Raw genomic sequence first — 25,915 nt, forward strand, 5'->3', positions numbered from 1 at the left:
TGTCAGTCTCCTCCTCAATGGAAGAAGCTGGTCAGAGTGGTGTATACGTCTCAGATGTGTGGGAGGCTTGAGATTGGGAGGATCATAGTTTGAGGCCAGCCTGGGCAGAAAAGCATGAGACTCCATCTTAAAAGAAGCTGGATGTGGTGGCACAGGTCTGTCATTACAGCTACAGTGTGAAGCTGAAAACAGGCAGACCACAGTCCAGGTACCAGCCAGGGCAAGTGAGACCCTATCTTAAAAATAGGGCAGAAAAAAAGCTGGAGGTATGGTTTAGCAGTATAGCACCTACCTAGCAAGCATAGAGCCTGAGTAGTTGAAAATAAAAACAAAACAGATTCAGGGAGCACACTCATGCTAGCCTGGGTCCAAGTCCAGTTTCTACCTGAGACCGGCTCTGGACTTGTTCAGTTTTTCCTACCCATTCTTGGGCAGAGCAGACAGACAGTCCTAGGCTATAGAAAAAAAAGCCTCTAGCACTTCAGAAAAGCACCCACGTTGGGCGCCAAAAAAATGTCGGGCTCGGGTCGCCTCCCCTGGCGTGGAGATCAAGGCTCAGCTACGCTTCTCACAACTCCCTTTCTCACCCTCTCCCCTGGTCACCCGGCCCGCAGGTAAGGCCAGGGTGGGGCGGGGGAGCCAGCACTGACCACACGTGCACGCGGTCAGACGAGAAGGCTTACCCACCTCTTACCAGTAAAGAAAGCCAGGCATACGCGGGTCTCAGAGAAGCTTCAAGAGCTATCTGATTTATTAAAGCCGGGGCAAGGACTAATGATAGGTAGAGAAGGCGATCGGCCAGCACGCTGATAGGTTACGAGCTTCCCATGTGACCCCCTCCTGAGCTAACGTCACTCGAAAGCGCCCAGGGAGAGACTGGGGGCGCCTGGGCTGACGAGAAAGTTGGGGGCTGGGTGCAAAGCCGGTTCTTCTGGTTCCGGGCCCAGAGAATTGTGGCCTGCTTCCGCATTCCCCCAGGGCTGGGGGAAGGGTGGCGTCTAGTCCCCCGTCAAGTCCAAAGGCTGGATCCCAACAAGACCGGCTCTGGACTTGTTCAGTTTTTCCTACCCATTCTTGGGCAGAGCAGACAGACAGTCCTAGGCTATAGAAAAAAAGCCTCTAGCACTTCAGAAAAGCAACAGCTGCCTGTTGCTGCCTACAGGAAAATGCTGTTTCATTTTTGGGGAAAGATTCCAAGGAGGTAAGAAGTGGAAAGACCCATGGTGCTCGTTCCATTCAGCTGACAGTGCTGAGCCCACACCTGTCAGCTCCGGCTGCAAAGTATCCAGAGATATGGTCAGGCAGGACTGGACAGAAGTTTCCAGAGGCTGCCTGAGTCCCAGTGTGCAAACCACACTCGTTGGAGCCTGTGCTCTTGTGTTCTCATCTGGGCCCCAAGACAGACAAGAAACATGGATTTAAGGCCTCAAACTTTTACTCTTTTCCTTTTGCTCCAGCTCCTAGGGTTGTTGCTATCCACAGAAAGAGACTTCAGAATGTTTCAGGGTAGGAAAGGCAACTCTGATTTTACATGTGGCCACAAGACCCAGAGAGGAGACTTTCTTAAGGCCAATTACAGAGCAAAGGCAAGATGACCTGCATGCGTCTTCATTACTCCTCGGTCTCTAGGCCACTGCCACTTAGGCACACGTGAACCCAAAGGGCTGCTCAGAACAGGAACAGGGGGAATTCTGCCCCCTGTGGCAGTCTTTCCAGACTGTGCCTGTCCTGGTGACAATCATCCTGGTGGCCCACTGGGGGTTCCATGCATGTCACCCAACTGGGGCCCATCTTAGTGATGTCAGGAGCAACAGCAACATATGAAAGGAAGGCGCCTGAGAAGCAACAAGTCCTTTAGCCCTACGAAGACACAGACAGACGTCTCCCAATTGGACAGCAGTGTGCACTAATATAAATTAAACAAAGTGGGACTCCGGCAACATGAATTCTGTATTGACATTTGGTTCTTAATTATAACATCCAAAATGCGTTTTGTTCCTCTACCGCTGTGGGTGGGACTGCATCGGGTGGAGGGTGTGTGCTGCCGGAGTCTCCCTTGGAAGAGGGGAGCTGGTGGTGTGTGGACACAATGATTTCTCTTTGGGACCTATATGCAGCCAGGTGGAGAGCTGCGGCAGATGCCTGGGCTCTGGCAAGGGAGGGCGAGGCAGTCCCAGCCGGCCTGCAAACATGTGGGTGGAGTCCCTTGCCCCCAGCCTGCAAGGACACAGTTGCTGACAGGGCCAGTGGCGGCAGCTCCTGAAGAGTGGAGGAAGGACTGGGATGTTACATTCTTGAGGATCTCACAGGTACATGTCATCGTAGCCAGGTGGGGGGAGGTGGTCTGGGTTAGGTCTGAAATGGAAAGGGGGGATGGTGAGCATGAGGGGAGGAGATGGAGGACCGAGGTGCATGTGCAGACATTACCACCTGCACCCTGGCAGCCTGCCCCCGCAGTGCTGCCTGGGCTGTGGAGTTTCAGAGCATGCGCTCTACAACCGGAGAGCCTAAGTGTGAGCCCTTCTGGCTAGGTTATTCGATCCTTGGGTATACATTTATAAAATGTGGATGGTTGTTACTTCTCCAAAGCCCATCACTGTGGCAGCCAGTGAGTTTCTGCCACTCTCTCACTTTTGGTGAAGTGCAGAGCTTCCTCCCCCGGGGGAGCTCTGGGAGCAGGCATGGAGGCCAGGAGCTCCTGGAAGGCTCCAGGGAGGCGGCAAGCAGGGACTGGAGGAGGCGCCGCTCTCTTGGCAGTGGCAGAAGTGGTGACGCTGGGCCTGGTGCAAACAGCTGAGAGGCTGTAGTGCATGTTGAGCTGAACTGAGCTGCCTCCAGATCCCACCACCAGCCGTGAATGAGAAAATACCTACCCGGATGGGCTGGTCCCAATGGGTCCAAAGGGGTCAAAGCGAGCTCCTGGGGGCACAGCGCCGGGAGGAAGCCGGTTTGGGAGGCCCGAAGATGGGTCAATGAGTGCTCGTGGAAAGCCAGATCTCAGGGGATCCACAATCATGCCACCTCTCCGGCACCTGAGGCAGGAAGGAAGCTTGGTAAGCGACTGGGCAGGGATCACTGTGGATAAGTGAGGAAGGAGAGAATGGACCCAGCAGACACACAAGGCTCGGCCGGAAGTGGGCAAGAGCACCAACACAAGAGAGTGCAGGGTCCACTGTTGCTGTGGGTCAGACACCTAGCATGTAGAGGAAGATCTGCAGGGATCCCTGGCTCTCCAAACCTAGATGCTTGCCACATCCTAGGCCCCGAAGGGTTCAGTTTAATGAAGAACAAGAACCAGAACTTACAGCACTGTCTCACGGCTCTACAGGCACCGCTTTAGGTTTAAAGTCTAATAACACGGAGACTGCTCATGATGCCAGTGTTTTTGCTGTTTCCCTTCGGTGTCAGGGTGGCAGCTTCTGCCCAGGTCTAGCTCCACACAGCATTTGTCCCTGGTGGAGTGCATGGACCTGACTACACGTGCTCACGATGGGAGGTATGAGCCACACTCACATTCGCACGTCACTGTTTGGTGGTGAGTTGGGGTCACTGCAGCAGAGGTGACAAGCTCATCTGAATTGTTCAAAACACAGACTGCACAGCTGAGGCTTGAATCCCTCTGCTAGGTGCATGACAAGGATCACAGAGAACCTAGTGGGACTCAAAGGCTCCCATTACGGAGGAAAAGAACCCTGGGAAGGCTCGGGCTGCCCTCAGGCCTGTGGCCCATTGTGTTCTCTGTCCCCCACACCCAAAATTCTTCCATCCAGGGGAGCAGTGTGCCCTGGGTGGGGTAGGGCATGACTGAGGACCTGCCCCAAGCTCAGTCCTTCCCAACACTCAGTGCTCTTCTGGGCTGCTCCACGTATGGCAGAACACAACACGTGGCTGTATTTCCTCAGCCACTCAGCAACAATGGCCTCCTTCACCCCCAAGGAAGACATTGACGAAAGCTCTAAAATTAGAAAGTGAGCTGGCGCTGAAATCACAGAACCAGTTCTGTTGCTGTCACCTTGCCAGCAATACTCACCCAAAGGGGTCTAGGTCTTCTCCCCCGACAGTAAAAGGGCCCAGGGGATCACACCTGAAACAAACAAGGGACAATTACTACAAGTCCCTGAGCAGCTGGGTGCCTGGGCTCCCAGAGGCCCAAAAGATGATGCCTGGGAGGTCGCAAATGCACACTCATACACTGGAGGCCAGGAAGACACCCACCCAACAAGGGACCACAACACAAGGGTATTTAGCACGGATTAACACTGACTCAATTGTAATAGCAATTACAGGAGAAGGGCTGAGCCAAAGCTAAGCTACATATAGGACCACAGTCTGTATAAACAGTGGTAACCTGCACATATATTGTATTTTGTTTACACTTACCTCAAGTTCCTAAACTTTAAAGAATCAAGAACATTTATATCTGAAAAATACTACTCTAAAGCTAAAACCCCAAGCCCCAAAGTTGAGATTTACAATCCAGACATGTGCTGGAGGTTTGGAGTCACATAAGATAGAGAGGGCTGATGATCCTTGGTGCATTACAATCAGCCCTCACAGGGGCCTCTGGACGCTGAAACCTGGTTGTGCAGGTAGCCCGCTGGACGCATGACTACAGGCCAAAGCCTCCGCAACTCCCAAGACTCTCTCCTCTCCTCTATTTTCCTTCACCGGGATGAGATGCTTGAGCTAGGAACATAATGGCATGAGTTCTGGAGAGCAATTCTGATTCAACACACACAGAGTAACATCAACTTTTCCAAAGTCTTATGTCTTCATGTTCTTTGGCCAAATATTCTGTGCTTCAGTATCCATCTTAAAAGAATACAGAATTCAAAGTAAAATATACCCACAAAGGACTTTAATGAGAAAAAGTGGGTTCAGCCTAAATGGGGACCAGTGAGGAGCTCCGTGGTTCAGCCTTCTAGGTAGCCATGGAAACAATAGAAACAAGGTTTTAAGAATGCAGAAAGTGTTCATGCCCTAGTGCTAAATGTGGGGCAAGTGTGTGTGAGGGCAGGGTGTGAGCATTAGAGGGGCGGGTTGTAAGTGAGGAGAGGAAACTAGGAAGCAGCACACTCAAGCAGCGACCATGACAGGCACTTCTGGGGATGGGTTTCTCTTTATGCTTTCCACAAGGGATGTAGATGTGAATGTAATAACGTAAAAGACATGCAGTGTCTTAAATTGTGTGTATGGAATCCTGGCGAACCACATAACCCTGCCAGTCCCGGGGCACAGGCGGCTTCCCGCCAGAACAGGAGAGCCTGGTCAGCAGCAGCCCTGGAGCTCACAGGTAGAGAAGCCCCACAGTGCCTCTGCCCCCAGCAGCCCCACCGACTGGGCTGGGAAGGGTACTGCAATCTGGGCAGACAAGGTGGGGCTCCAAAGGAAGGAACTGAATTGTTCCTGAGCTAGGTTATAGTTGCCAAGCCATGGTTCAAGGAGCCAGACACAGCTTCTGGTGCGCCCCCCCTCTCCAAACCTGGCCTTTCTGGGGACAAACAAGGTGGTGCTGGAGGGAAGCAAGTGTCTTACCTAACTCCCTGAAGTGCCCGGAAAGAGGAGCAGCCACAGGGGTTACTAGTGTCTGGGAAGACACCCGGAGTACAGAGCCTGACTGCTCCTACTCTTCTTGGACCAGTGTGGGGATGAGAGAACAGTAGAGAGGCTAGCAAGATGGCTGCAAGGCTTGTCTCAATAACTTATAGACCTGAAAGTGTCACAGCACATTCACGAGAAGGAACAGCAAAAAGGCTAGCAAGGCCTGTCCCAACGAGTTACACACTTGAAACGGTCACAGCACATCTGGTAGGCTCTCAGTGGCGTCACTGCTCCCTGTGCATACTTCTGGGAACACACTTAGAGCCCATTTAAAGCAAACGGGCCAGGGTTTGTTTTCCTCTCCACATATCCCTTGGCCAAGTCTTAGCCCTAGACATGCTCAATGGGGATTCAGGGATTTAAAAAAAAAAAAAACAACTTTCATACAAGGCTCCTAAATTCAAGTCCTTACTCCTTTCTGGGGAAGAACATTGACAAGACCTTCTGGATTTGTAATGGTCTCTCTTGTTCTTGTCCTCTAGCTAATGAGGCACAAATGAGAGCAGTTTCTTCCAAAGATGCCCTGCACCCATGAGACACACACGTGTTTCTGCTTTTTAAGCAGATAAGACGTGTGGCTCTCCCTAAATACCGCATCTTCCCACACCTCTGCAGCAGCCTCTCGGGGTACTTCTCCTCCTTTGTCACAGATGAGGACACAGGCCCACAGAGGCAGTTTCTTATACAAGGCCACAGACATTAATAAATGACAGGACGGAGCCGGTGCTAGTGGCTCACACCTGTAATCTTAGCTACTCAGGACACTAAGATATGAGGATCATGGTTGAAAATCAGCCCAGGCAGGAAAGTCCATTAAACTCCTATCTCCTATTAGCCACCAGAAAACCAGAAGTGGAGCTGTGGCTCTAAGTGGTAGAGTGCAAAGTGGTAGGGAGCAAAAGAGCTCAAGGACGGAGTGCAGGCCCTGAGTTCACACCCTACAACCAACACTTTTTTTTTTTCAAATTAATAATAAATAAAAGTTGGTAATCCTATCAGGCCCACCCACCCTCAAAAACCATGCTCTTTTAACTGGGCTGTGGAGACTGTTTAGCTTTATGTGATTGCTGTTATGTTTAGATATCGATGTCATTTTATTACTGGATTTCTTTTTTTTTTTTTTTGGCCAGTCCTGGGGTTTGGACTCAGGGCCTGAGCACTGTCCCTGGCTTCTTTTTGCTCAAGGCTAGCACTCTGCCACTTGAGCCACAGCGCCACTTCTGGCCATTTTCTGTATATGTGGTGCTGGGGAATCGAACCCAGGGCCTCACGTATATGAGGCAGGCACTCTTGCCACTAGGCCATATCCCCAGCCCTGGATTTCTTATTGTTCCGCCTCATTTTTTATTTCCTGCTTCCCACTCATCCATTTAAATTTATTGTGATTTTATCTATCTCTATTTGCATAAAATTATTTTTTTGTCGCTGCTCAAGCAATTACAAGTTAAAACAGTATTCTCAGAAATAATCTTTAGCCACTTCAAGGAGAACATAGGGACCTTATGTAATCTCTGTTTCAGCTCTGACACCCATTTTAGAGAGCCCCGGAGAACAGGCTATTATGCCTTTCATTTCTTTTACTCTTCCTCCATTCCTGATGTTCCAGGTTCCCATCTTGTACCATTTCCCTTCTCTCTGAAGAACAACCCTTTTTGAGAAAATTTACTGAATTCTCTTAGGCTTCTTTCAAAAATGAGACAATCTTTAGAAATGAAGGTGAAATGCTCACTGGAATTCCGGGTTGACAATTCTTTATTCTCTATACTTTAAAAAGGTTGTTTATTCCTTTCTGGTTTCCATGGTTTCTGACGAGGAATTCATAATCATCTGAGTATGTCATTTTTCTCTAGTTGCATTTAAAGCTTTTCTTGGTCTTCAGTGTTCAACAGTTTATGAAATGTTTAGGACTTCCAGTTTATCCTAATTAGGGTTTGCCAGGCTTCCTGGATCTGTTGGTTGGTTTTTTATTGTTGCTGTTTTGCCAGATGGAAGAAGTTTCCAGCCATTATTTTCTTCCATCATTTCATTTCTCCTGTACTATATTCTCCTTTTCTTCTAAAACTCCAATGATCCCAGGGTTAAAACCTTTTATAATTGTTACCCAGGCTCTTGAGAATTATTATTATTATTATTATTATTATTATTATTATTTTTTGCCAGTCCTGAGCCTTGGACTCAGGGCCTGAGCACTGTCCCTGGCTTCCTTCTGCTCAAGGCTAGGACTCTGCCACTTGAGCCACAGCGCCACTTCTGGTCGTTTTCTATATATGTGGTGCTGGGGAATCGAACCCAGGGCTTCATGTATACGAGGCAAGCACTCTTGCCACTAGGCCATATTCCCAGCCCCTTGAGAATTTTTAAATACTCTTTTCTCTGTTGTTCAGTTGGATAGTTTCTGTTAATTTGATAGACCCCACCTTAACCAATAAAATCTGTCCTGCTATTCCAGCTACATGAGAAGCACAAATAGGAAGACCAGGGTCTAGGTCAGCCGGGGCATAAACACCAGACCCTATTAAAAAAATAACTAGGGCTGGGGATATAGCCTAGTGGCAAGAGTGCCTGCCTCGGATACACGAGGCCCTAGGTTCGATTCCCCAGCACCACATATACAGAAAACGGCCAGAAGCGGCGCTGTGGCTCAAGTGGCAGAGTGCTAGCCTTGAGCGGGAAGAAGCCAGGGACAGTGCTCAGGCCCTGAGTCCAAGCCCCCAGGACTGGCCAAAAAAAAAAAAATAAAATAACTAAAGTCATGAAAGGACTGGTGGCAAGGCTCAAGAGGTAGGGCATCTGCCTAGCAAGCGCAAGGCCCTGAGTTCAAACCGCAGTATTATCAAGACTTTTGAAGAATCCTGGGCTGGGGATATGGCCTAGTGGCAAGAGTGCCTGCCTCATATACATGAGGCCCTGGGGTCGATTCCCCAGCACCACATATACAGAAAATGGCCAGAAGTGGTGCTGTGGCTCAAGTGGCAGAGTGCTAGCCTTGAGCAAAAAGAAGCCAGGGACAGTGCTCAGGCCCTGAGTCCAAGCCCCAGGACTGGCAAAAAAAAAAAAAAAAAGAAGACTTTTGAAGAATCCCATCACCCCAGGGCCAGCTCGTGCTCTCCAGCACGCACTGGCCTTGTGTGGCTTTCACAATAACCTCTTCTCCTGTCCAAGGGGATTTCAGGGCCCCAGCATTACTCACCATTTTCTTGATCATAAAAAGCCAATTACCCTCAATGCCATGACATTTTCATTGGTCTTTCAAAGCTTGGGCACTGTCTTTGTGAAGTGTTTCTTCTATCCTGTCCTACTGAGTCCTTCAGAGGAACTGCTCCCCTCTGTGCTCAGCACATGCCAGGCACACTTCTGGCACAGTCTTCAAGACTTACGATCTGGACTAATAGGGGCAATTAGCCCTAACTATCTGGAAACAACTGGGGGAACTCAGGGCCCAGCACTGGTTTGACTAGCACTCTACCACTTTAGTCAGGCCTCCAGACTTACTTTTCGTTGTTTATTTTGCAGATAGAGTCTAGCAAACTTTTCTGCCCAGGTTAAGCTCAAACCATGACCATCCAGTTTCAGTCTCCTGATAGGATTATAGCTGTGAGCCACTGGGCTCTGGCCTTTGTTTTTGGTAGTACAGAGGCTTGAACTGAGCCTTGAACTGAGCCTTACCCTTGTTAAGCCACAACCTAGTTGGTCTAGAAACTTCTTGAAGGTTGGTCCACATCTCTTTATGTATCCCCAGGGCATAGTACAGTATCTGACACCATAGGTATGTGAACTGACTGACTTGGGGATAAGAAAAAGAAAAGACTTCTAAAAGAAAATACACGAGAATGTCTCCAGGATCTTGGGATAAGACACAGTTTTTTCAAAAAGAGAAAGTACCAATATACTACGAAAATACTGATAAGCTATATTACATAAAAATGGAGTTGTGTTAAAAACACCTTAAGCCAGGTTTTAAAGAGATTTACAAAATTAAAGCAAGGTTACTCATAAAAGTTTGTAATTTGTTACAAAATGGATCATTATTTTAAAATGATGAGTGAGTATTTAAAATTTTAATTCCCAATGCAGTGCATATTGCTAGATAGACCCCAAACAAGAACTCTTTAGGGTCTTCAATAACTTGAGAGTTCAGGAAGGTTCCTGAGGCTAAAACATTTGATGTCTGTTAGAACAGGGACCTATAGAGCATACAAAAAAAATCAATACATATAGATATTTGTAACCATTCTACTTAAAATTGGAAAGCTGGAAATACTTGAAAAAGCCCTCCATGAATTCATGGAGGTTAGGCAAATCACATCATGCCAATAAAATAAAACTATCAGATACTCAAAAGGCAAGCTTAGTATTTTCACAAATGGATTATGAAAATTTAGAAAGAAAACGTAAAACACAAACTGGAACATTTAAAAAATTACAAGTTAAGATACAGGCTGATCAGGATTAAGTATAAATTTAGAATGACACAAAGAGCTTTATATAGAGATTTACTTTTAGTGAACCTGGTTAAACATAGAAGAAATTGGTTTTTCCAAACAAGGGACAGGATTTGGGGCAAACATTTTTCTAACTATGAGGACAGATGGTGAAAGAGAAGGAGGCTAGATTTACATAGTAATGACAGTAAAAAGTTAGTCTTAAATGACAAACAAACCCACCTTTCCCTAGACAGGATGATTCAGTTCGTCTATCCTACAGAGGACAGCAGTAGGACCCATCTGCATTCCCTTGCTTCTCCTTTGCCATGGACTGTCCTTTCTAACTGCATGCTCAGCACATAAGAACCCTATCCAGCCTGTACACCTACTACCCATTCATGTCCTCTGAACACACTTCATTACTCACTTAGGAAAAGACATCACAAACCTTTCTGTGGTATTGGGGAATGAACCAGGGCCTTGTGCTTGCTAGATGAGCCCTCTACCATCTGAGTTACATCCCAAACCCCAAACACATCCCTTAATGTGCTAGGGCAGACCTTCCAAGTTTCCAGGGGTGGAATGAACAAAATGATCAAGGGGGAGGTGTGGTCTAGCATCCTGGGGGAAGGGGTGCAGAACACCTGCCAGGAATGGGGCTGCTTACTAAGCTACCCCTAAACCTTCCCTGACCTGACAGCTCTCCTGGGCTGATACGTACATCTTACCACCATACTTCAATTTGCAGGCAGCCAGGATGCATGGCCCCAGCACCAGTTTGGCAGGCCATCTTACCTCCATTCCCTTCTATGAAATAAGGTTCTATCAGGTAAGCTGTTCCCAACCATTTTAACCACTTTTTTTTTACTATTATTATTTTCCACTCTCTATAGGACCTACTATCTTTGCCAGACTTGCTGTTTATTACCTACAATAATTGATCCTCATTTTTTGAGCAAAGGTATAAAACTGCAAGCCAAAATAAAATGTTAGTTAACACTTCATGAGCACTTGCCTCCTTCTCTAGCTCTGTCAACCCCATCCTTTCTACCACACATTGTGGGCCCCAATCTGGGAAGTGCTGGGGACTGAGTTCCCTTGGTATTTGTTCCCTCTGCTGATCCTAACACTACCACCCCAATCTGCAAAGACCAGGGATGTGGCTCGCTCCTGCCTGCCATGTGCTGCTCTGGGAGACTTCAGAGTTACAACATGGTCAGGGGCCTCAAGGGGAACAGACAACGCCCTGGAACCATGTCCTGTCCTGGACAGTGCGCTTCTGCACTTTTGCATTTTCCTCAAAAGCCCTGATCAGGGTCCTGCACAAAGGTTTGGAATGAATACCTGGCCCTTGGCCAACCTCAGGGTGCCAGGTAGTTAGTGTGACCAGTCACGTAAGAACTCGCTGGTCTCCATTTTCTACCCCACTAACTACCTTGACAGTTGTGTTGAAGACATGGGGGCCACAGAGGGCGTCAAGTGGCAGGAGGGGCTGGATGGCAGGCTCCTGCAGCAGAAGCATGGGCTGCCCTCGGGGGGCTGTGTACTCACCAGGGAGGCTGCCTGCTCGTCTGTGGGTGGTGTGGGGGAATCCGGAGGGGGTCTACCTCTCTGGCGGTGGCTGGTGGGAACTCCCTCGGAACACTGCTTACACTAGGCTTGTCCCACTGCTCATGGATGGGTGTGAGGATTCCAGATGCAATTCGAGACCGAAGCTCCTCACTGTTTCGGTAAGTCCTGTAGGAAGGAGAGGAGGAGTCAACTTCTTGCAGCTGGCTGGCACTCTTGGGTATAGTATTCCGACGGCGACAGCGGCGGTCCTCAGTGCTCTGATCCTTGCCCTTGGCCTGTTTATAAGGCTGGGAATGGGCCGTCCGGCGGACCTGGGTGAGGGGGGCAACAGCCCGGCGCTGTCTCCGAGACTTGGGCCTAAGCTTCTTAGGCATCTGAGTTGCCCCTCCTCATTTACCACCCATTAGAAAGAGGTGAGGGTGTAGGGGCACAGGGTCTAGACTAGCTGCTACTGTCCTCACAACACCCCTCCTCAGCATCATTGTGTGCTCATCATATGTCACAGGAAGGGGCTTGGAGGGCAAAGCCTCTGTGAGAGGATGGATCAGCTGCCTGGTCTGGGTGGGCAGGGCTCAAGGCTCAGTTCTCTCAAAAACACAGAGGCTGCCCTAACGCTGTCCTGTCTTGCCTTGCTTCTTTTCTCTATCTGTGAGAGGTAATGTGAGCTGCAGCTGAGATAACAGCGAATGGGCAGACCACTAGGACTCCTGTTTTAAAATGAGACAAATCCCAAGCCATAAGCAAACCTCAAGCTAAAATCATATGGAGTCTATCCTTGACCATAAAGAGTCATGCTGGCCATCAAAACCGAGAGGGAGTCTCTGAATCCATGACCAGATAATCCAGAGATCAAACAGGAAGTCCTAAAAACAGCACTGAATTAAAATGAAAATACAACATAGTAAAGTGTGTCAGATATAGTTACAGTACTGTTGAAACCATAAAATGAAAGACAGACGTTAGAAGTGGGAAGACCTCAAACCATTGAGGTCAATGCTGACCTCAAGAATCTAGAAAAGAGCAAATCAAACCAGAAGCAAGCATGTAATGAAGAGCAGAAACCAGCAAAATTGAAAATAGTAAAACACAGAAAGCTGGCTTTTAAGAAAGTGAAAGAAATTGACAACCTCTAGGAAAATTTACAAGCATACAAAGAATGACACACTAATATCACAATGAAATTTGATACTACAATGGATTTGTAACCACTGAAAAAACAAAGAAGGTGAAGAACAAATTCAATAACTTAGAAGAACTAATTACTCATAAATGATAAACTACAACTCAGTCAAAATAAAATACATTATCTGAACAATAAAGTATCCTTTCCTCTAAGACAGGCTAAACCCTGATGTCAAATGCTTTTAGAAAAACAACATTACCCCCAACTCAGCACTGCTGGGAGCACTGCCTGTAGAACTGGGCCCTGCTGGGAGCACTGCCTACACAACTTGGCACCACTGGGAGCACTGCCTGCACAACTCGGCCCTGCTGGGAGCACTGCCTGCACACCTCGGCACCTCCAAGAGCACTGCCTGCACATCTCGGCCCTGTCAGAAGCACTGCCTGCACACTCTGGCACCACTGGGAGCACTGCCTGCACAATCTTTGGGTTTTCCTACAGCGTTTGTTCATTGATTGCCCAGTGCAACTCCAGAACCACGACAAGAAAGACTTTACTCTCCAAATGTCCTTCCCCTAGTCCTTAGAGTCCAGTGACGGGAGCGGCTCTCAGCAGGGCCAGGCCCAGCCTCACCTCCCCACTTCCGCTTGTCTACTGGACACAGCAGATGCAAGCCCTGCCCTTGGGGAGCCTCAGGAAGTGAGGGAAGACTAGCTCAAAGAGCTTACTAGAAAATACTCGTGTATGAAATGTGGGGGCCAGGGAAGCTTCTATGAGGAAACGCCACTTACACCGGAGCCCCAGGGTGATGGGAGTTGCTGTGGTGGGGAGAGCGTTTGAAGGAGGGGAGGAGGGCTGGGATGTGGCTGAGGCTGAGACACTCAGGAAAGAAGCACAGGACCAGGGTGGACAGAGGCACTGGGCTTTAAGGCCCCATCAAGGTCTTTGATCTTCATCTTAAGATCTATGCTCATTGATCACAAGATATATGAACATTCACTGATGAGTATTCTTTTTAAGAATTAAGAGCATTTTTATTGTGACAAAAATACACATAAAACTGACCATCAGGTGCTGGGTATATTGCCTAGTGGCAAGAGTGCTTGACTCATATACATGAAGCCCTGGGTTCGATTCCCCAGCACCACATATACAGAAAATGGCCAGAAGTGGCGCTGTGGCTCAAGTGGCAGAGTGCTAGCCTTGAGCAAAAAGAAGCCAGGGACAGTGCTCAGGCCCTGAGTCCAAGCCCCAGGACTGGCAAAAAAAAAAAACACCCCAAAAACAAAACTGACCATCGTAACCATTTAAAAATATACAGTTCAGGGCTGGGAATATGGCCTAGTGGCAAGAGAGCCTGCCTCCTATACATGAAGCCCTGGGTTCAATTCACTAGTACCACATATATGGAAAATGGCCAGAAGTGGCGCTGTGGCTCAAGTGGCAGAGTGCTAGCCTTGAGCAAAAGGAAGCCAGGGACAGTGCTCAGGCCCTGAGTCCAAGGCACAGGACTGGCAAAAAACAAACAAACAAACAAAATATATATGCAGTTCATTGTCACCGATGTCATTTATATTGTCCTACAAGCATGACTACCATCTGTTTACAGAACCTCTGCACCGAAGTGGAACTCCGTATCTCCTCTGAACATGAACCCCGATTGCCTTCACCCTCAACCACTGGCAATGCCATTCCACTTTCTGTCTCTGTGGACTGAACTATGCTACTTGTGCATTCTGCACAACTGACCCGAGTCTTCAAAATATCAATGTTGCCTGGTGCTGGTGCCTCACACCTGCAATCCTAACTATTCAAGAGGCTGAGAACAGAGGATCATAGTTCAAAGCCAGCCTAATGAGGCAAGTCTCTGAGAATATCTCTAACTAACTAGCAAAATGCTGGACTGGAGGTACAACTTAAGTGGTAGAGCACTAGTTATGAAAGAAAAAGTTGAGTGGTACCATGAGACCCAGTGTCAGTGTGTTTGATTCTAGCACCACAGAAAGAAGAAAACAATTATATGTATGCATGTATGTATTTGTTATTATGCTTTATATACATATCAATGTCTTAGAAATAACAAAATGAAGGTCTAGGAAACTATGCTAGATTAAAATAATTAATGAGACATGAAAATTAATGCAATGTGCAATTTTTGGATAGAGAAAAACCCAAACCTACATGCTGGTGGCTCATGCCTGTAATTCTAGCTACTCAGGAGGCTGAGATCTGAGAATTGCAATTCAAAACCAGCCTGGGCAGAAAAATCTTTTCTTCAATTAACCACCAGAAAACCAGAAATGGAGCTGAGTGCAAAGTGGTAGAGCACTAGCTATGAATACAAAAAACTCAGGGACAGTGCCCAGGCCCTGAGTTCAAGCCCCACAACAAACAAACAAAAAAAGGAAAGAAGAGAAAAACCCAAAAGATTAGGATATAGTTGGTATGACAAAAATTTGAATGTGGACTGAATATTAGATGCTTCATTCCTAAGTGTGACAGTTGTATTAATGTTAGGTCCTTGTGCTGCAGTATTTAGGGGTGAAAGTCCATAGAGTCTATAAATATTCTTAGATGGTTCAAAAACAATGGGGCTGGGGATATGGCCTAGTGGGAAGAGTGCTTGCCTCTTGTTTGTTTTTGTTTTTTTGGCCAGTCCTGGGCCTTGGACTCAGGGCCTGAGCACTGTCCCTGGCTTCCTTTTGCTCAAGGCTAGCACTCTGCCACTTGAGCCACAGCACCACTTCTGGCCATTTTCTGTATATGTGGTGCTGGAGAATCGAACCCAGGGTCTCATGTATACGAGGCAAGCACTCTTGCCACTAGGTCATATCCCCAGCCCCAGTGCTTGCCTCTTATACATGAAGCCCTGGGTTCAATTCCCCAGCACCACATGTACAGAAAACGGCCAGAAGTGGCGCTGTGGCTCAAGTGGCAGAGTGCTAGCCTTGAGCAAAAAGAAGCCAGGGACAGTGCTCAGGCCCTGAGTCCAAGGCCCAGGACTGGCAAAAAAAAAAAAAAGGTATTATGAACAAATTAAGCAAAAGTGGAAACTGTTCAAAAAAGCCCTGGTAACTGTACAAGATAGTTAATTGTGTTTACAATCCATCTCTCTCTTGTGTGTTGAGAATTTCAAAATAAAGAGCTTAAGATATCAAGGGTGGGCTGGGACACAGCGATAGAGTGCCTGTCTAGCAAATGCAAGCCCCCTAAGTTCAATCCCCAGTGCCACAAAACCAAACAAACAGTCTACAAAAAGAGAAGACACGTAAGAGAAAATTTTTGCAAAACACCCATCTAGTAAAAAACTGTTATCCAAAATAGGCAATGAACTCTTAAAATGCAGAAAGAAAAGGAACAGCCCAATTTTAAACTGAGCAAAGAAGAAATGCAGATGGCAAAGAAGCAAAAGGAAAGACGTTCCGCGTTTTCTAGGAAAATGAAAACAAAGAGATACCACTATCTGAATGGCCTACATTCAAAACACTGGCATCATCAGATGCTGGCCAGGATGCAGAATAAGAGAAACCCTCCTTCACCACTGGTGGGAAAATAAATAGTACAGTCACAATGGAGACAGCGCCTATGAAGTATTTTCCAATTGCATGGGCATGGAGACAGTGATGAGATCAGGGTTCCTAGGGATAATCCGGAGAGGGATGTGAACAGGTGGATCACAGAGTTTATGGAGGTGGAACTACTTCCTGCGACACGGGAACGGCAAGCATCCGTCGCTGTCCACAGGATGTGGGGTACCAGGATGAACCACGAAGTGGAGGTCAGGTGGTGAGTGCTATGCTCAGTTATGAACGGCAAAAGATGTGGACTCTGGTGCCAGAGGCTGAGGTTCTTCATGCTCAGGGACAACGTGGGGACTCTCATTTCTGCTCTACTTTACTAGGAACCTAAAAGTGCTCGAAAAATAAAGCTTCTTTGAAAAAAAAAATCTGGGCCTGTCACTCATGACTCGTTTAGTGACTGTAATCCTAGCTACTCAAGATCAAGATTTGAAGCCATGGGGCTGGGGATATAGCCTAGTGGCAAGAGTGCCTGCCTCGGATACACGAGGCCCTAGGTTCGATTCCCCAGCACCACATATACAGAAAACGGCCAGAAGCGGCGCTGTGGCTCAAGTGGCAGAGTGCTAGCCTTGAGCGGGAAGAAGCCAGGGACAGTGCTCAGGCCCTGAGTCCAAGCCCCAGGACTGGCCAAAAAAAAAAAAAAAAAAAAGATTTGAAGCCATGGTGGGCATACAAATCTGTGCCTTTCATCTTCAATTAACTAGCATACAAATCTGCGCCTCTCATCTTCAATAAGCTAGCAAAATGCCAGCGCCACTGGAGAGGTGGTAGTGTGCCAGTGTGAGCAAAAAGATCAAGTCAGAGCTTGAGGCCCTCATTTCAAATCCTGTTGCCAGCAGAAATAAGCAAGTAAATAAATAAAACTGGAGTGGAGGGGGGATCTGATTTGGCTTACCTCCTCTCCAGAAGCCCGCTCAGCTGGCTTGGTTCCAACCCTGTTACCACTGTTGCACCTGCAGACATCTGATTATTTCCTCATTTTATGTCCTGTGTGATTTTTTTTCCTCTTCAAATAAATAAAAAAAAAAACAGATAAGGGAACTAAAAGAATGACTGTGCCCAGGAGGGAAAGTTCTTCCATTTGCCTGCCTTGTACCCTGGGCACTTCTACCTCATCTCTCCTTTCTTGCTGTTGATTTCCTTCTTTTCCCTAGGTTAAAGGCATCATTTAGAAGTACCTGTGGAAGTCACTCAGGTCTTCATCACTGATATAATCATCTAAGTTCAGGGTCAAGTCTGCCACTTGCTGTGAGCCACATTCCTAGAAAAACGAAAATAGAGAATGAGACGGGGATATCTCTGGCCTAAGGAATGCAGGGGTAGGGAGAACATACAACTTAATTCACTCACGTATGTTCATATACATAAGTACTGTTTCTTTTTTTTTTTTTTTTTTTTTTTAATAAGAATTTTTTTTTTTTTTTTTTTTTTTTTTGGCCAGTCCTGGGGCTTGGACTCAGGGCCTGAGCACTGTCCCTGGCTTCTTTTTGCTCAAGGCTAGCACTCTGCCACTTGAGACACAGCGCCACTTCTGGCCGTTTTCTGTATATGCGGTGCTGGGGAATTGAACCCAGGGCCTCATGTATACGAGGCAAGCACTCTTGCCACTAGGCCATATCTCCAGCCCCCATAAGTACTGTTTCTAAAGCGTGAAAAAGTTTCACACTTAGGGGCATCTGTGGTTAGGTATACTGCCTTTCCAGCACCAAATTCCAAGTACATCTACCTCATGGGTCCAGGCATATAACCGAGGTGTCCGATTGATGTACAACAGTGACTTCAGCAACAACATGGAGAAGCAGGCGCTACAAGCAGTAGACCCCTTGCTAATAAGGGTAGCAGTGGAGAATATAAGCATCACAACAGTGGCCAATACGGCACACCAAGCTGGCAGTACTGGAGGGGAGAAAGCAGTGCTTTCTAAGGTCCGGGGCACTGCTTTCTGGAAGCCAGGCACTGAACCTGTTTCAATGGGCTATCCCAGTTCTTTCAGTAAACAACTTTCTGCCTACACTAACTTGAAGGCATTCTGTTGCTTACAATTAAGAACCATATCTATAAGACCTAAGTATACATCAATGAGAAGGTATAGTGAAATACTTCATAGTAGTTAAAACAAATGAGGTATTATGTCTTAAATATGTTCTCCTGTAAAGGCTTGCAAAAAAAGCAAAGTGCAAAATATGCTGTATGATACAGTAAGTTTGACGTATTCGCAGTTTTCACCAAGAACAGTAAAAAAAATTAAACCATTCAAAAGAATAAACTTCGTGCATGCATTACATAGCTCACTTCCCGCATGCATTACACAGCTCACTTGATATGGAAAAGCTTTCAGTCAGACTTACATTATTTGCCAGTTGTGTTTAGATCACAGTGATCTGCTACATGGGCCCAGCCTTGCTCTTAATTTTGTGAAAATCTATCTCTCCAGAAGCAAATGGTATCAAACGGAAAGTTAAAAGTTAATGTAAACTGGATGCCAGTGGCTCACATCTATAATTCTAGTGACTTAGGATGCTGAGATTTGAAAACTGCAGTTCAAAGCCAGCCAGGGCAAGAAAGTCCACGAGATTCTTATTTCCAATTAACCAACAAAAAAAGCAGAAAGTGGAGCTGTGGCTCAAGTAGTAAGGCACTAGCCTTGTGGGGGAAAGAAAAAAAATCAGAGACAGCACCCAGGGCCTGAGGCCAAGCCCCAGGACCAGCACTGAAAAAAACAAACAAATGAATAAACAAGTAAATATGTTAAGGTACTTAAGTGATAAAGTGAACATTTTGAGATTTGGTGAAAGGCAGGTCTTTGGCAGTTCAGTGGCATTATGGGAAAATGGATGGCACATGCACAGTACAGCAATGAACTCTGCATCTGGAGCATGCATGGGCTTTCAATGGCTCTCTCCCTGGAACTGGCAGGTATCAAGGGTCTACTTTACTTTCCCATAAACGTACACAGACAACTAAAACACACCTGACAAGAAAGTAATTGCCCTCATGGCACTTAGAGTTCAGTGACAGAATTTAGACATTAAAGCAAAGCACAAATAAGTACGTAATTACAAGACATGATCTGTAGCAGGCAGGAAGTACAATGAGAGTAAAGAGAGGCATCTTCCTGGCAGCTGGGAGTGAGGAGTTGGGACTGAACTTTCTGAGCAATGAAAAGGGAAAAAATTATGCAGCTGAAAGAATGAAGGGACAGTGGAGTAGGAAGTAGGGGAGGGAGTTAGCATCTTAAGAAATATGAAATGTCAACCCTCTGAGGCAACAAAGAATGTGGTTAACTTAAAGTAGAAGAGCCCAGTGAGGAACAATCCACTGCTTTCTCCTATGATGTCACTGAATGGGTTTATTTAACATTCCCTTGTGGATGAAAGCCCTTGCTTTGTCACACAGGCAGCATTTCTGTAACAAAGACTTTCTGCATTTAGGGTTCTCACCACAGGATAAAGCTCTGGAAGTGGGGTCATTGGGTACTGGTTTCAGGGATGTTCACTCTGCTAATGGTGCTTTATCCTGATGCCCACACCACGGGCAGACCCCACAGATCTCACTCACCAGCACGTTGATGATCATGCTGTTCTCTATAGTGACGGCTTTCATCAGGAGCTTTCTGGAGCCATCTTTGGATTCATACCGGAGAGTATACAGGTCTTTGTTGCTATTCCACCCAGCTGGCAGCAGTTCTGACTTCTTGTCATTGGGACTTGGCTGAGAAGACAACAGGGTTGAGAGGAGAATGATGAGAACGCAGAGCTATAAAGGACCTTCCAGACATCCAGTCCCACCCTCACACCACCAAGGAGGATACGGAAGCCAAGTCACATTCAGCCAGACAGATGCCTCAGACCCAGTGCTTCCCCAGAAAGCTGCTGCCTTTAGGGCACAGCACAGAACCTGGAAAGAACCTGTAGCCTCTCTGTCATCCTGCTGGGAATAAAGTCAAGGGGCTGTATCCTGGTGGCTCAGGCCTATAATCCTAGATACTTAGAGGGTTGAGATCTGAGGATCTCAGTTTGAAGCCAGCCTGGGCAGACAAATCTGAGAGACTCTTATCTCTAATTAACCAGCAAAAAAGCCAGAACTGCAGGTGTAGCTCAAGTGGCAGAGCACCAAAATTAAGCAAAAGAAACTAGGCAAGAGCCTGAGGTCCTGAGTTCAAGCCCCAGTACCAGTACAAAAGGTGGGGAGGAAAACCAAGGGTCTCAAGGAGGGCTGTGAAATTCTAAAGCAATGTCTTCCACAATGAGATCTTGGGTCATTTGTAATAGATCACAAATGTAAAATCAGATCCTAGAGTAGACTCCCCAACAGACTGCAGTGTCTTAACAAAAATTATGAAAAGGCTACCTTTGAGACTGTCTATAAAAAGCTTCTGTTGACTGACAAAATATAAAAGTAGTATTTACTAAGCACAACAGGAGGCTATGAATTGAGAATCACTGGCCTCTCTGGTCTCCCTCCATTTTGAGAATCCACTTGGGGGATATGATCTCAAGTAACATTCCGGAATAACTTAAACCAGGCTAATGACACTGAAATTTGTAAGCCCAAGTGAGAAATGAAAGCAACAAAAAAAACTAAAAGTGAAACTAATCAAACCACACAGCCAGGAAAGAGAAACAAATGCTTCTCTCAACCCAGGATTGTTTGCTGTGCTGCTTCAGTGCTGTGAATTTTTAAGGTTTACTCTGGAGAAGAAGGTTTGATGACAGGCTTTATTTTTTTTTTTCTCTGACAAAGGCCTTTATATTTCTCTTACATCCTCAGTAAGCCACACTTATTCTGTCCACATAAGTTCTCTTGATAGAGGGGATTTGGTCTGCTGAGTACCTCATCTTTGGCTCCCAAAGTTAAGAGTGAATCCCCGCTCATATAAGGTTGATGACCCTCACTGCTGTTCCCCAGAAAACAGAGTTAGGACAGATGGGAAAGGCCCTGGTATGATCAGGCCGAACATGACATATGACTGTCCTTTGGACCCAAGATACAAATACACACACCACCACCACCACCAAATGTCTAAGAAAGCTACCACTGAAAAGCAGCCAGAGGGGACATGGTTGCATAGTTTAACTCTTTTGGATGACAACTAAAACCAGACAGCAGATAAGATTCACAGCAAAATCAAGTGCAGAGTTGAATTCCTGCCTGCCAAGGCTATGGCTAGAGACTTTGACCAGCCAGGTCCACCAAAATACACGTTCCCCCCCCCCACCCCAAAGATAACTGGCATTTTAGGCAACATTTGGAGCTGGAAACATTCTTTAATGGCCACTGAACTCACCCTAGTGTCTCTGGGCTAAAACACACCCAAAAGAACCCAAACAGATAATTTGGGGGGTATTTCCTCTTCTTTCTTCTTAATCCTTAGATTCCCACAATAGAAAGCCAAATTCTCTAACTCAAACGTATGACCACCTCCATCCCCTGGCCACAGAAAGCTCTCATGAGGAGTGGCACCAAATTCAAAGGGTGGACTGTTGGTGAGGCCAGGGGATGCCTTGCTCTTCTTATCAAGTTTTACACACACACACACAGCATGTAAAACTACAAAGCAGAGCAATGGATTAACAAGGAGCCCAGGATTTCTGCGGGGATGTCAGTAAGTCAGAATCCTGGAATGGGGAAAGAGGCGCTGGCCCACAGGGGCCAGCTTTATTGAGGAACCACTCAAGCGGTGCTGTTTTGCACTGTAGTTGCATGTTGGGGACTTTGTTTCCTGCTGTAGTTGCGTGTTGGGGGCGTTGTTTCCTGGAGCTGAGCCAGATGACAGCGGCTAGTGGAGTGCATTGCCAGTTTGATAACGGGTGAGGGCGTGTGCGTGTGTGAGCCATGCACGGTGAAGGGCCCTGGACTGGGGCTGATTAGGTCCCGGCTCACCCTCAGACCAGTGCTTGGGCCCAGATGTCTGGGAGGGTAGAGCTGGGAAGCAGGGCAGTGTCGGGGATCCCTGGTCTACACCGGTGTTGGTGCCGGATCCACCGGTCCTGGCCCGGGACTGTCGGGCAGCGCTGACACGACGTTGTCTCGCAAGCAGAGCTGTGGACTCGGGCGTCCCGCGCCTGACAGGCCCCCAGGCCTCGGGGTTTGGGCGGAGGATGCCCCCCGACCCCGGCAGGCTCGTGGCGTACCTGGTCGCCGGCGCCGAGGCCGTGGTAGCCTTGGGTCACCACCTCCCAGTGCAGGAAGCAGACGAGGGCGTCCTGCGGACAGGTGATGGCCGGCGCGGCAGACGCGTAGAGGACTTCCAGGCCCGCCATGAGCGCCTCGGGCTTCCGCGGGCCGAAGAAGGAAGGGGTCAGCGCTGCGAGCCGCCCCGCTCCGTCCCGCCGCCAACACCCTCAAGTCCGCAGCTCAACCAGCGCCTTCTAGCCTGCTCGGCTACTGCAGCCAAATAAAAAGAGGCCCCGGTGTCGCGCTCGGCGCCGGAAGTGCTCCACGCGCAGGCGCAGTGCCTCGGAGGCGTACGCGCTCCAGGCGCACCGACTGGAAACACGGGTGCGACGCTCCAAGTTCCGCCAAGCAGTGCAGCGGCCGGGCCGGGCCCAGCCTGGCAGGGAAGGCCCTCAAAGATGGGAGTCTTCATCTTCCCTGCCACTGTCAGGACAGTGACGCACAAGGGTGATGGGCCCTCAGGGAGAGACCGCCTTGCTGGCAACTACAGACTTCACACCCTCAGTGGGGGTGGGGTGGGCGTGGATTGAGGGGCTAGGCTAGGGAAACACTTGGGAGATGTGTCTAAGATACATTCCAAATAGTTAGCACGCATGAAGTGCTCACCCGGTTCTAAGTGCTTTACTTGTATTGATTCATTAAGTGCTTCCTACTCATTGATGATAATGCCCAGGTGAGGAAATGGGGGCACCACCAGCTAGTGAGTGGCAAGAGATGGAACTGAGACCTGGTGGTCTGACTCTTAGGACAGCAAGAATCCCTTCATTTTGTTTTTCCTGATATTGCCTTAGTTTGCCCCTTCTGCTTCTAATGTCTTTTCCCAGTTATGGAAAATTCCCATAGATTTATTCATTCCTTTAACACACCTTCATCAACTAGGCTACCATGGACAATAGTGTAGGCAGTGAAATGTTCATCTGCCCCATGGCTGAGCTCCATTCTTAAGTGCCTACTGTGAACTACGCCTCGATAGACAGGGCATAGGGCTGCTGTCTCTATGGAGCTCACCCCAAGCTGAAAACTTCCATACTAGATGAGAAGTGAGGGAGACCATTTGCAAGCCCACAGGAGGTTTCTCTGGCCTGGAGGGCCACTAAGTGCATCTTTGAGGAAGAAATGAACTTTAATGAATAACTAAAGCAACAAAAGTTATTCCAGTGAAAGGAGACAGTGTGTGTAAAGACCCTGAGGTGGAAGAGGTGGGACAGGGCTCTGTGATTGGAGGGTCAACACTACCTCTCTTTCAGGTCTTTCCTGGATTGATCACCCTCTCAGTGATCTGAGCCTTGATGGGGCACCAAGGGTCAGGCTTGGAGGGTCAGTGAGGAGGGAAGGTTCATCATTGCAGTTGGTGAGTACTTCTGGTTCATAGTGATAATAAAGGCAGACCAGCGTTTGGTTCTTCTTACTGCTTGTAAAGTTGTTGTTGTTTTTACAAATAACATACCCTTGCTGCCTCCCCCCTGCGCAGCTAGCTCCTGCCTCACCCTTGCCCTGTGGTGTCACACTGTGGCCTACCAATCATGGCTTGCATCTCCCAGAACTTTGGTTTCCTGTTAAGCCTCACCACTCCTGTCTTAGCCTAGGCTCTCTCAGAAAATTCAGAGGTGAGGATTTGAGTGGCTTATCTGGGAGCAGGAGCAGGAGGGGAACAGGGAAGGGGAAGGGGGTAGGTAAGGAAGTGGCATGGCCACAGACAGCTGGAGCTTAGCCTGCTGAGAACTCCTGGAAGGAAGGTCATGCAAAGTAGGTTCCACTCACACCCTTTTGCAAAGAGGTGAGGAATTCAGAGACCACAGCTCTGGTGCTGACTGGTGGTGACTACAGTGTGTGTGTGTGGGGAGGTAGAGGGGCATTGAGTGCTAGCTGTGGTAGTTCTGCCTCCAGCTAATGGTGACCAAAGAAGTCTTCTTCGAGTAGCCAATGCAGGAGATGCATTAACATCTGGGAAAATGAAGTAACCATGGTTTCCTGCACCAGGCTGAGAGTTTCCTGAGGGCCAGGGCTGGATTCTGTCCATCCTGAACCCCAGCATCCATAGATGGGGGCACCTAGGAGGGTGCCCAGGACTAAAGTTGTCTACATTATGCCTGGTCCCTCCATTGCTTTATGGGAACTTACCTACATCAGTGAGAGTCCCAGGATGGCTTGGGAGGCCTGCCGGAGCTAAGAAGGGAAGCAGATGGATGGTGCCTCCCTGGCTGGCCCCCTCTACCTGACCAAAACAGAGCCCATGCCAGAGCTGAGAGCCCAGGAGAGTGGGAAGGACTCATCCGGTGGCCGAAGCCACCAGTTCCTTGTTGCCAAGTGACAGCAATGCGGGTATTCCAAACTCCCTGTCTCCTTGGGAACTGTGAAGATGTGAGTGAAGGCTAGGGCCCAGATGGCACTGCAGCAGGACCATTCACTATGGGAATCTCTCTTTTGGCATAACCTAAACACAGCCATCTCAGCTCCTCTGGAAGGCCTCTCTGATTAATAGTAATCTTTGTTGACACTAAGTGGCTAAGTGGTAGCTAAGAGTTCCCAGCATACTTGACACCAAGAGCAGAGAACTTTTGAAATATATATTTGATGTAATATTATTACTTTAAAAAACCAATGGAATCCAGATGACAGTGGCTCACACCTATAATCCTAGGTACTCAGGAGGCTGAGAGCTGAGGATTATGGTTTGAAGCCAACCCAGGAAGGAGAGTCCTGAAACTCTTATCTCTAATTAACCACCAAAAACTAGCAGCAGCAGCAACAACAACAAAAAACCCTGAACGTAGAGGTTTGACTTAAGGGGTAGAGCACCAGCCTTGAGCTAAAACGCAGCACCCAGGCCCTGAGTTCAAGTCAAGCATAAAAAATCAATTGTGTTAAAATATTTGTGACATAAAATTAACCATTTAAATCATTTTAATGTATAGTTCAACTGCATGATATACATCATACTGTGTACAGCCTCACCCTCTAACTATCTTATAAAACTGTACTCTGAAGATCTTTATTTTTTCCAGTATTGAGGATCAAACCCAGGGCCTCAGGGCATTCTAGACGAATGCTTTACCACTTGAGCCATGCTCCCGGCCTGCAAAACTGAAACTCAGAGCCCATTAAAAAGTAACTCCCCACCTCTTTCAACCAGTGGCCCTTTCAACGACTTCAGCTTCTGTAATTCCAATCACTGCAGGGGCATCATGTACATGGAGCCCCGTAGCACTTGTCATTCTGTGACTTGCTTGTTTCATGGAGCACACCATCCTCAAAGACCATGTCTGATGGTGCAGTGTGTGACAACGCTCCTTTTTAGCATAGTGGTTTGCCACTGCGTGTAACACATGACGTTCTGCTGATTTATCCAGGCGTCAAAGGACATGTGTATTTCTCCCACCTTTTGGCTTTGGTGAATGATGCTGCAGTGAACATCTCGGTGTACAAGTATCTCTTCA

The 25,915-nt window shown here is 47.6% G+C and overlaps 1 protein-coding gene across 1 annotated transcript; it reads right to left on the bottom strand.

The window, feature by feature from the left end:
- Window positions 1–1,413: 1,413 nt before the first annotated feature.
- Window positions 1,414–22,711, bottom strand: Psmf1 (proteasome inhibitor subunit 1). The gene is made up of 7 exons (XM_048348943.1): window positions 22,436–22,711; window positions 19,860–20,012; window positions 17,480–17,562; window positions 11,577–11,762; window positions 4,031–4,084; window positions 2,874–3,032; window positions 1,414–2,355 (listed from the first exon to the last, which is right to left on the bottom strand). Exons 1-7 carry the CDS (start codon window positions 22,562–22,564, stop codon window positions 2,304–2,306), a joined length of 816 nt encoding a protein of 271 aa, XP_048204900.1. The 5' UTR covers window positions 22,565–22,711; the 3' UTR covers window positions 1,414–2,303.
- Between the last annotated feature and the right edge of the window lie 3,204 nt (window positions 22,712–25,915).

Source organism: Perognathus longimembris, chromosome 6 (genome assembly GCF_023159225.1).
Source record: "Perognathus longimembris pacificus isolate PPM17 chromosome 6, ASM2315922v1, whole genome shotgun sequence".
NCBI lineage: Eukaryota > Metazoa > Chordata > Mammalia > Rodentia > Heteromyidae > Perognathus > Perognathus longimembris.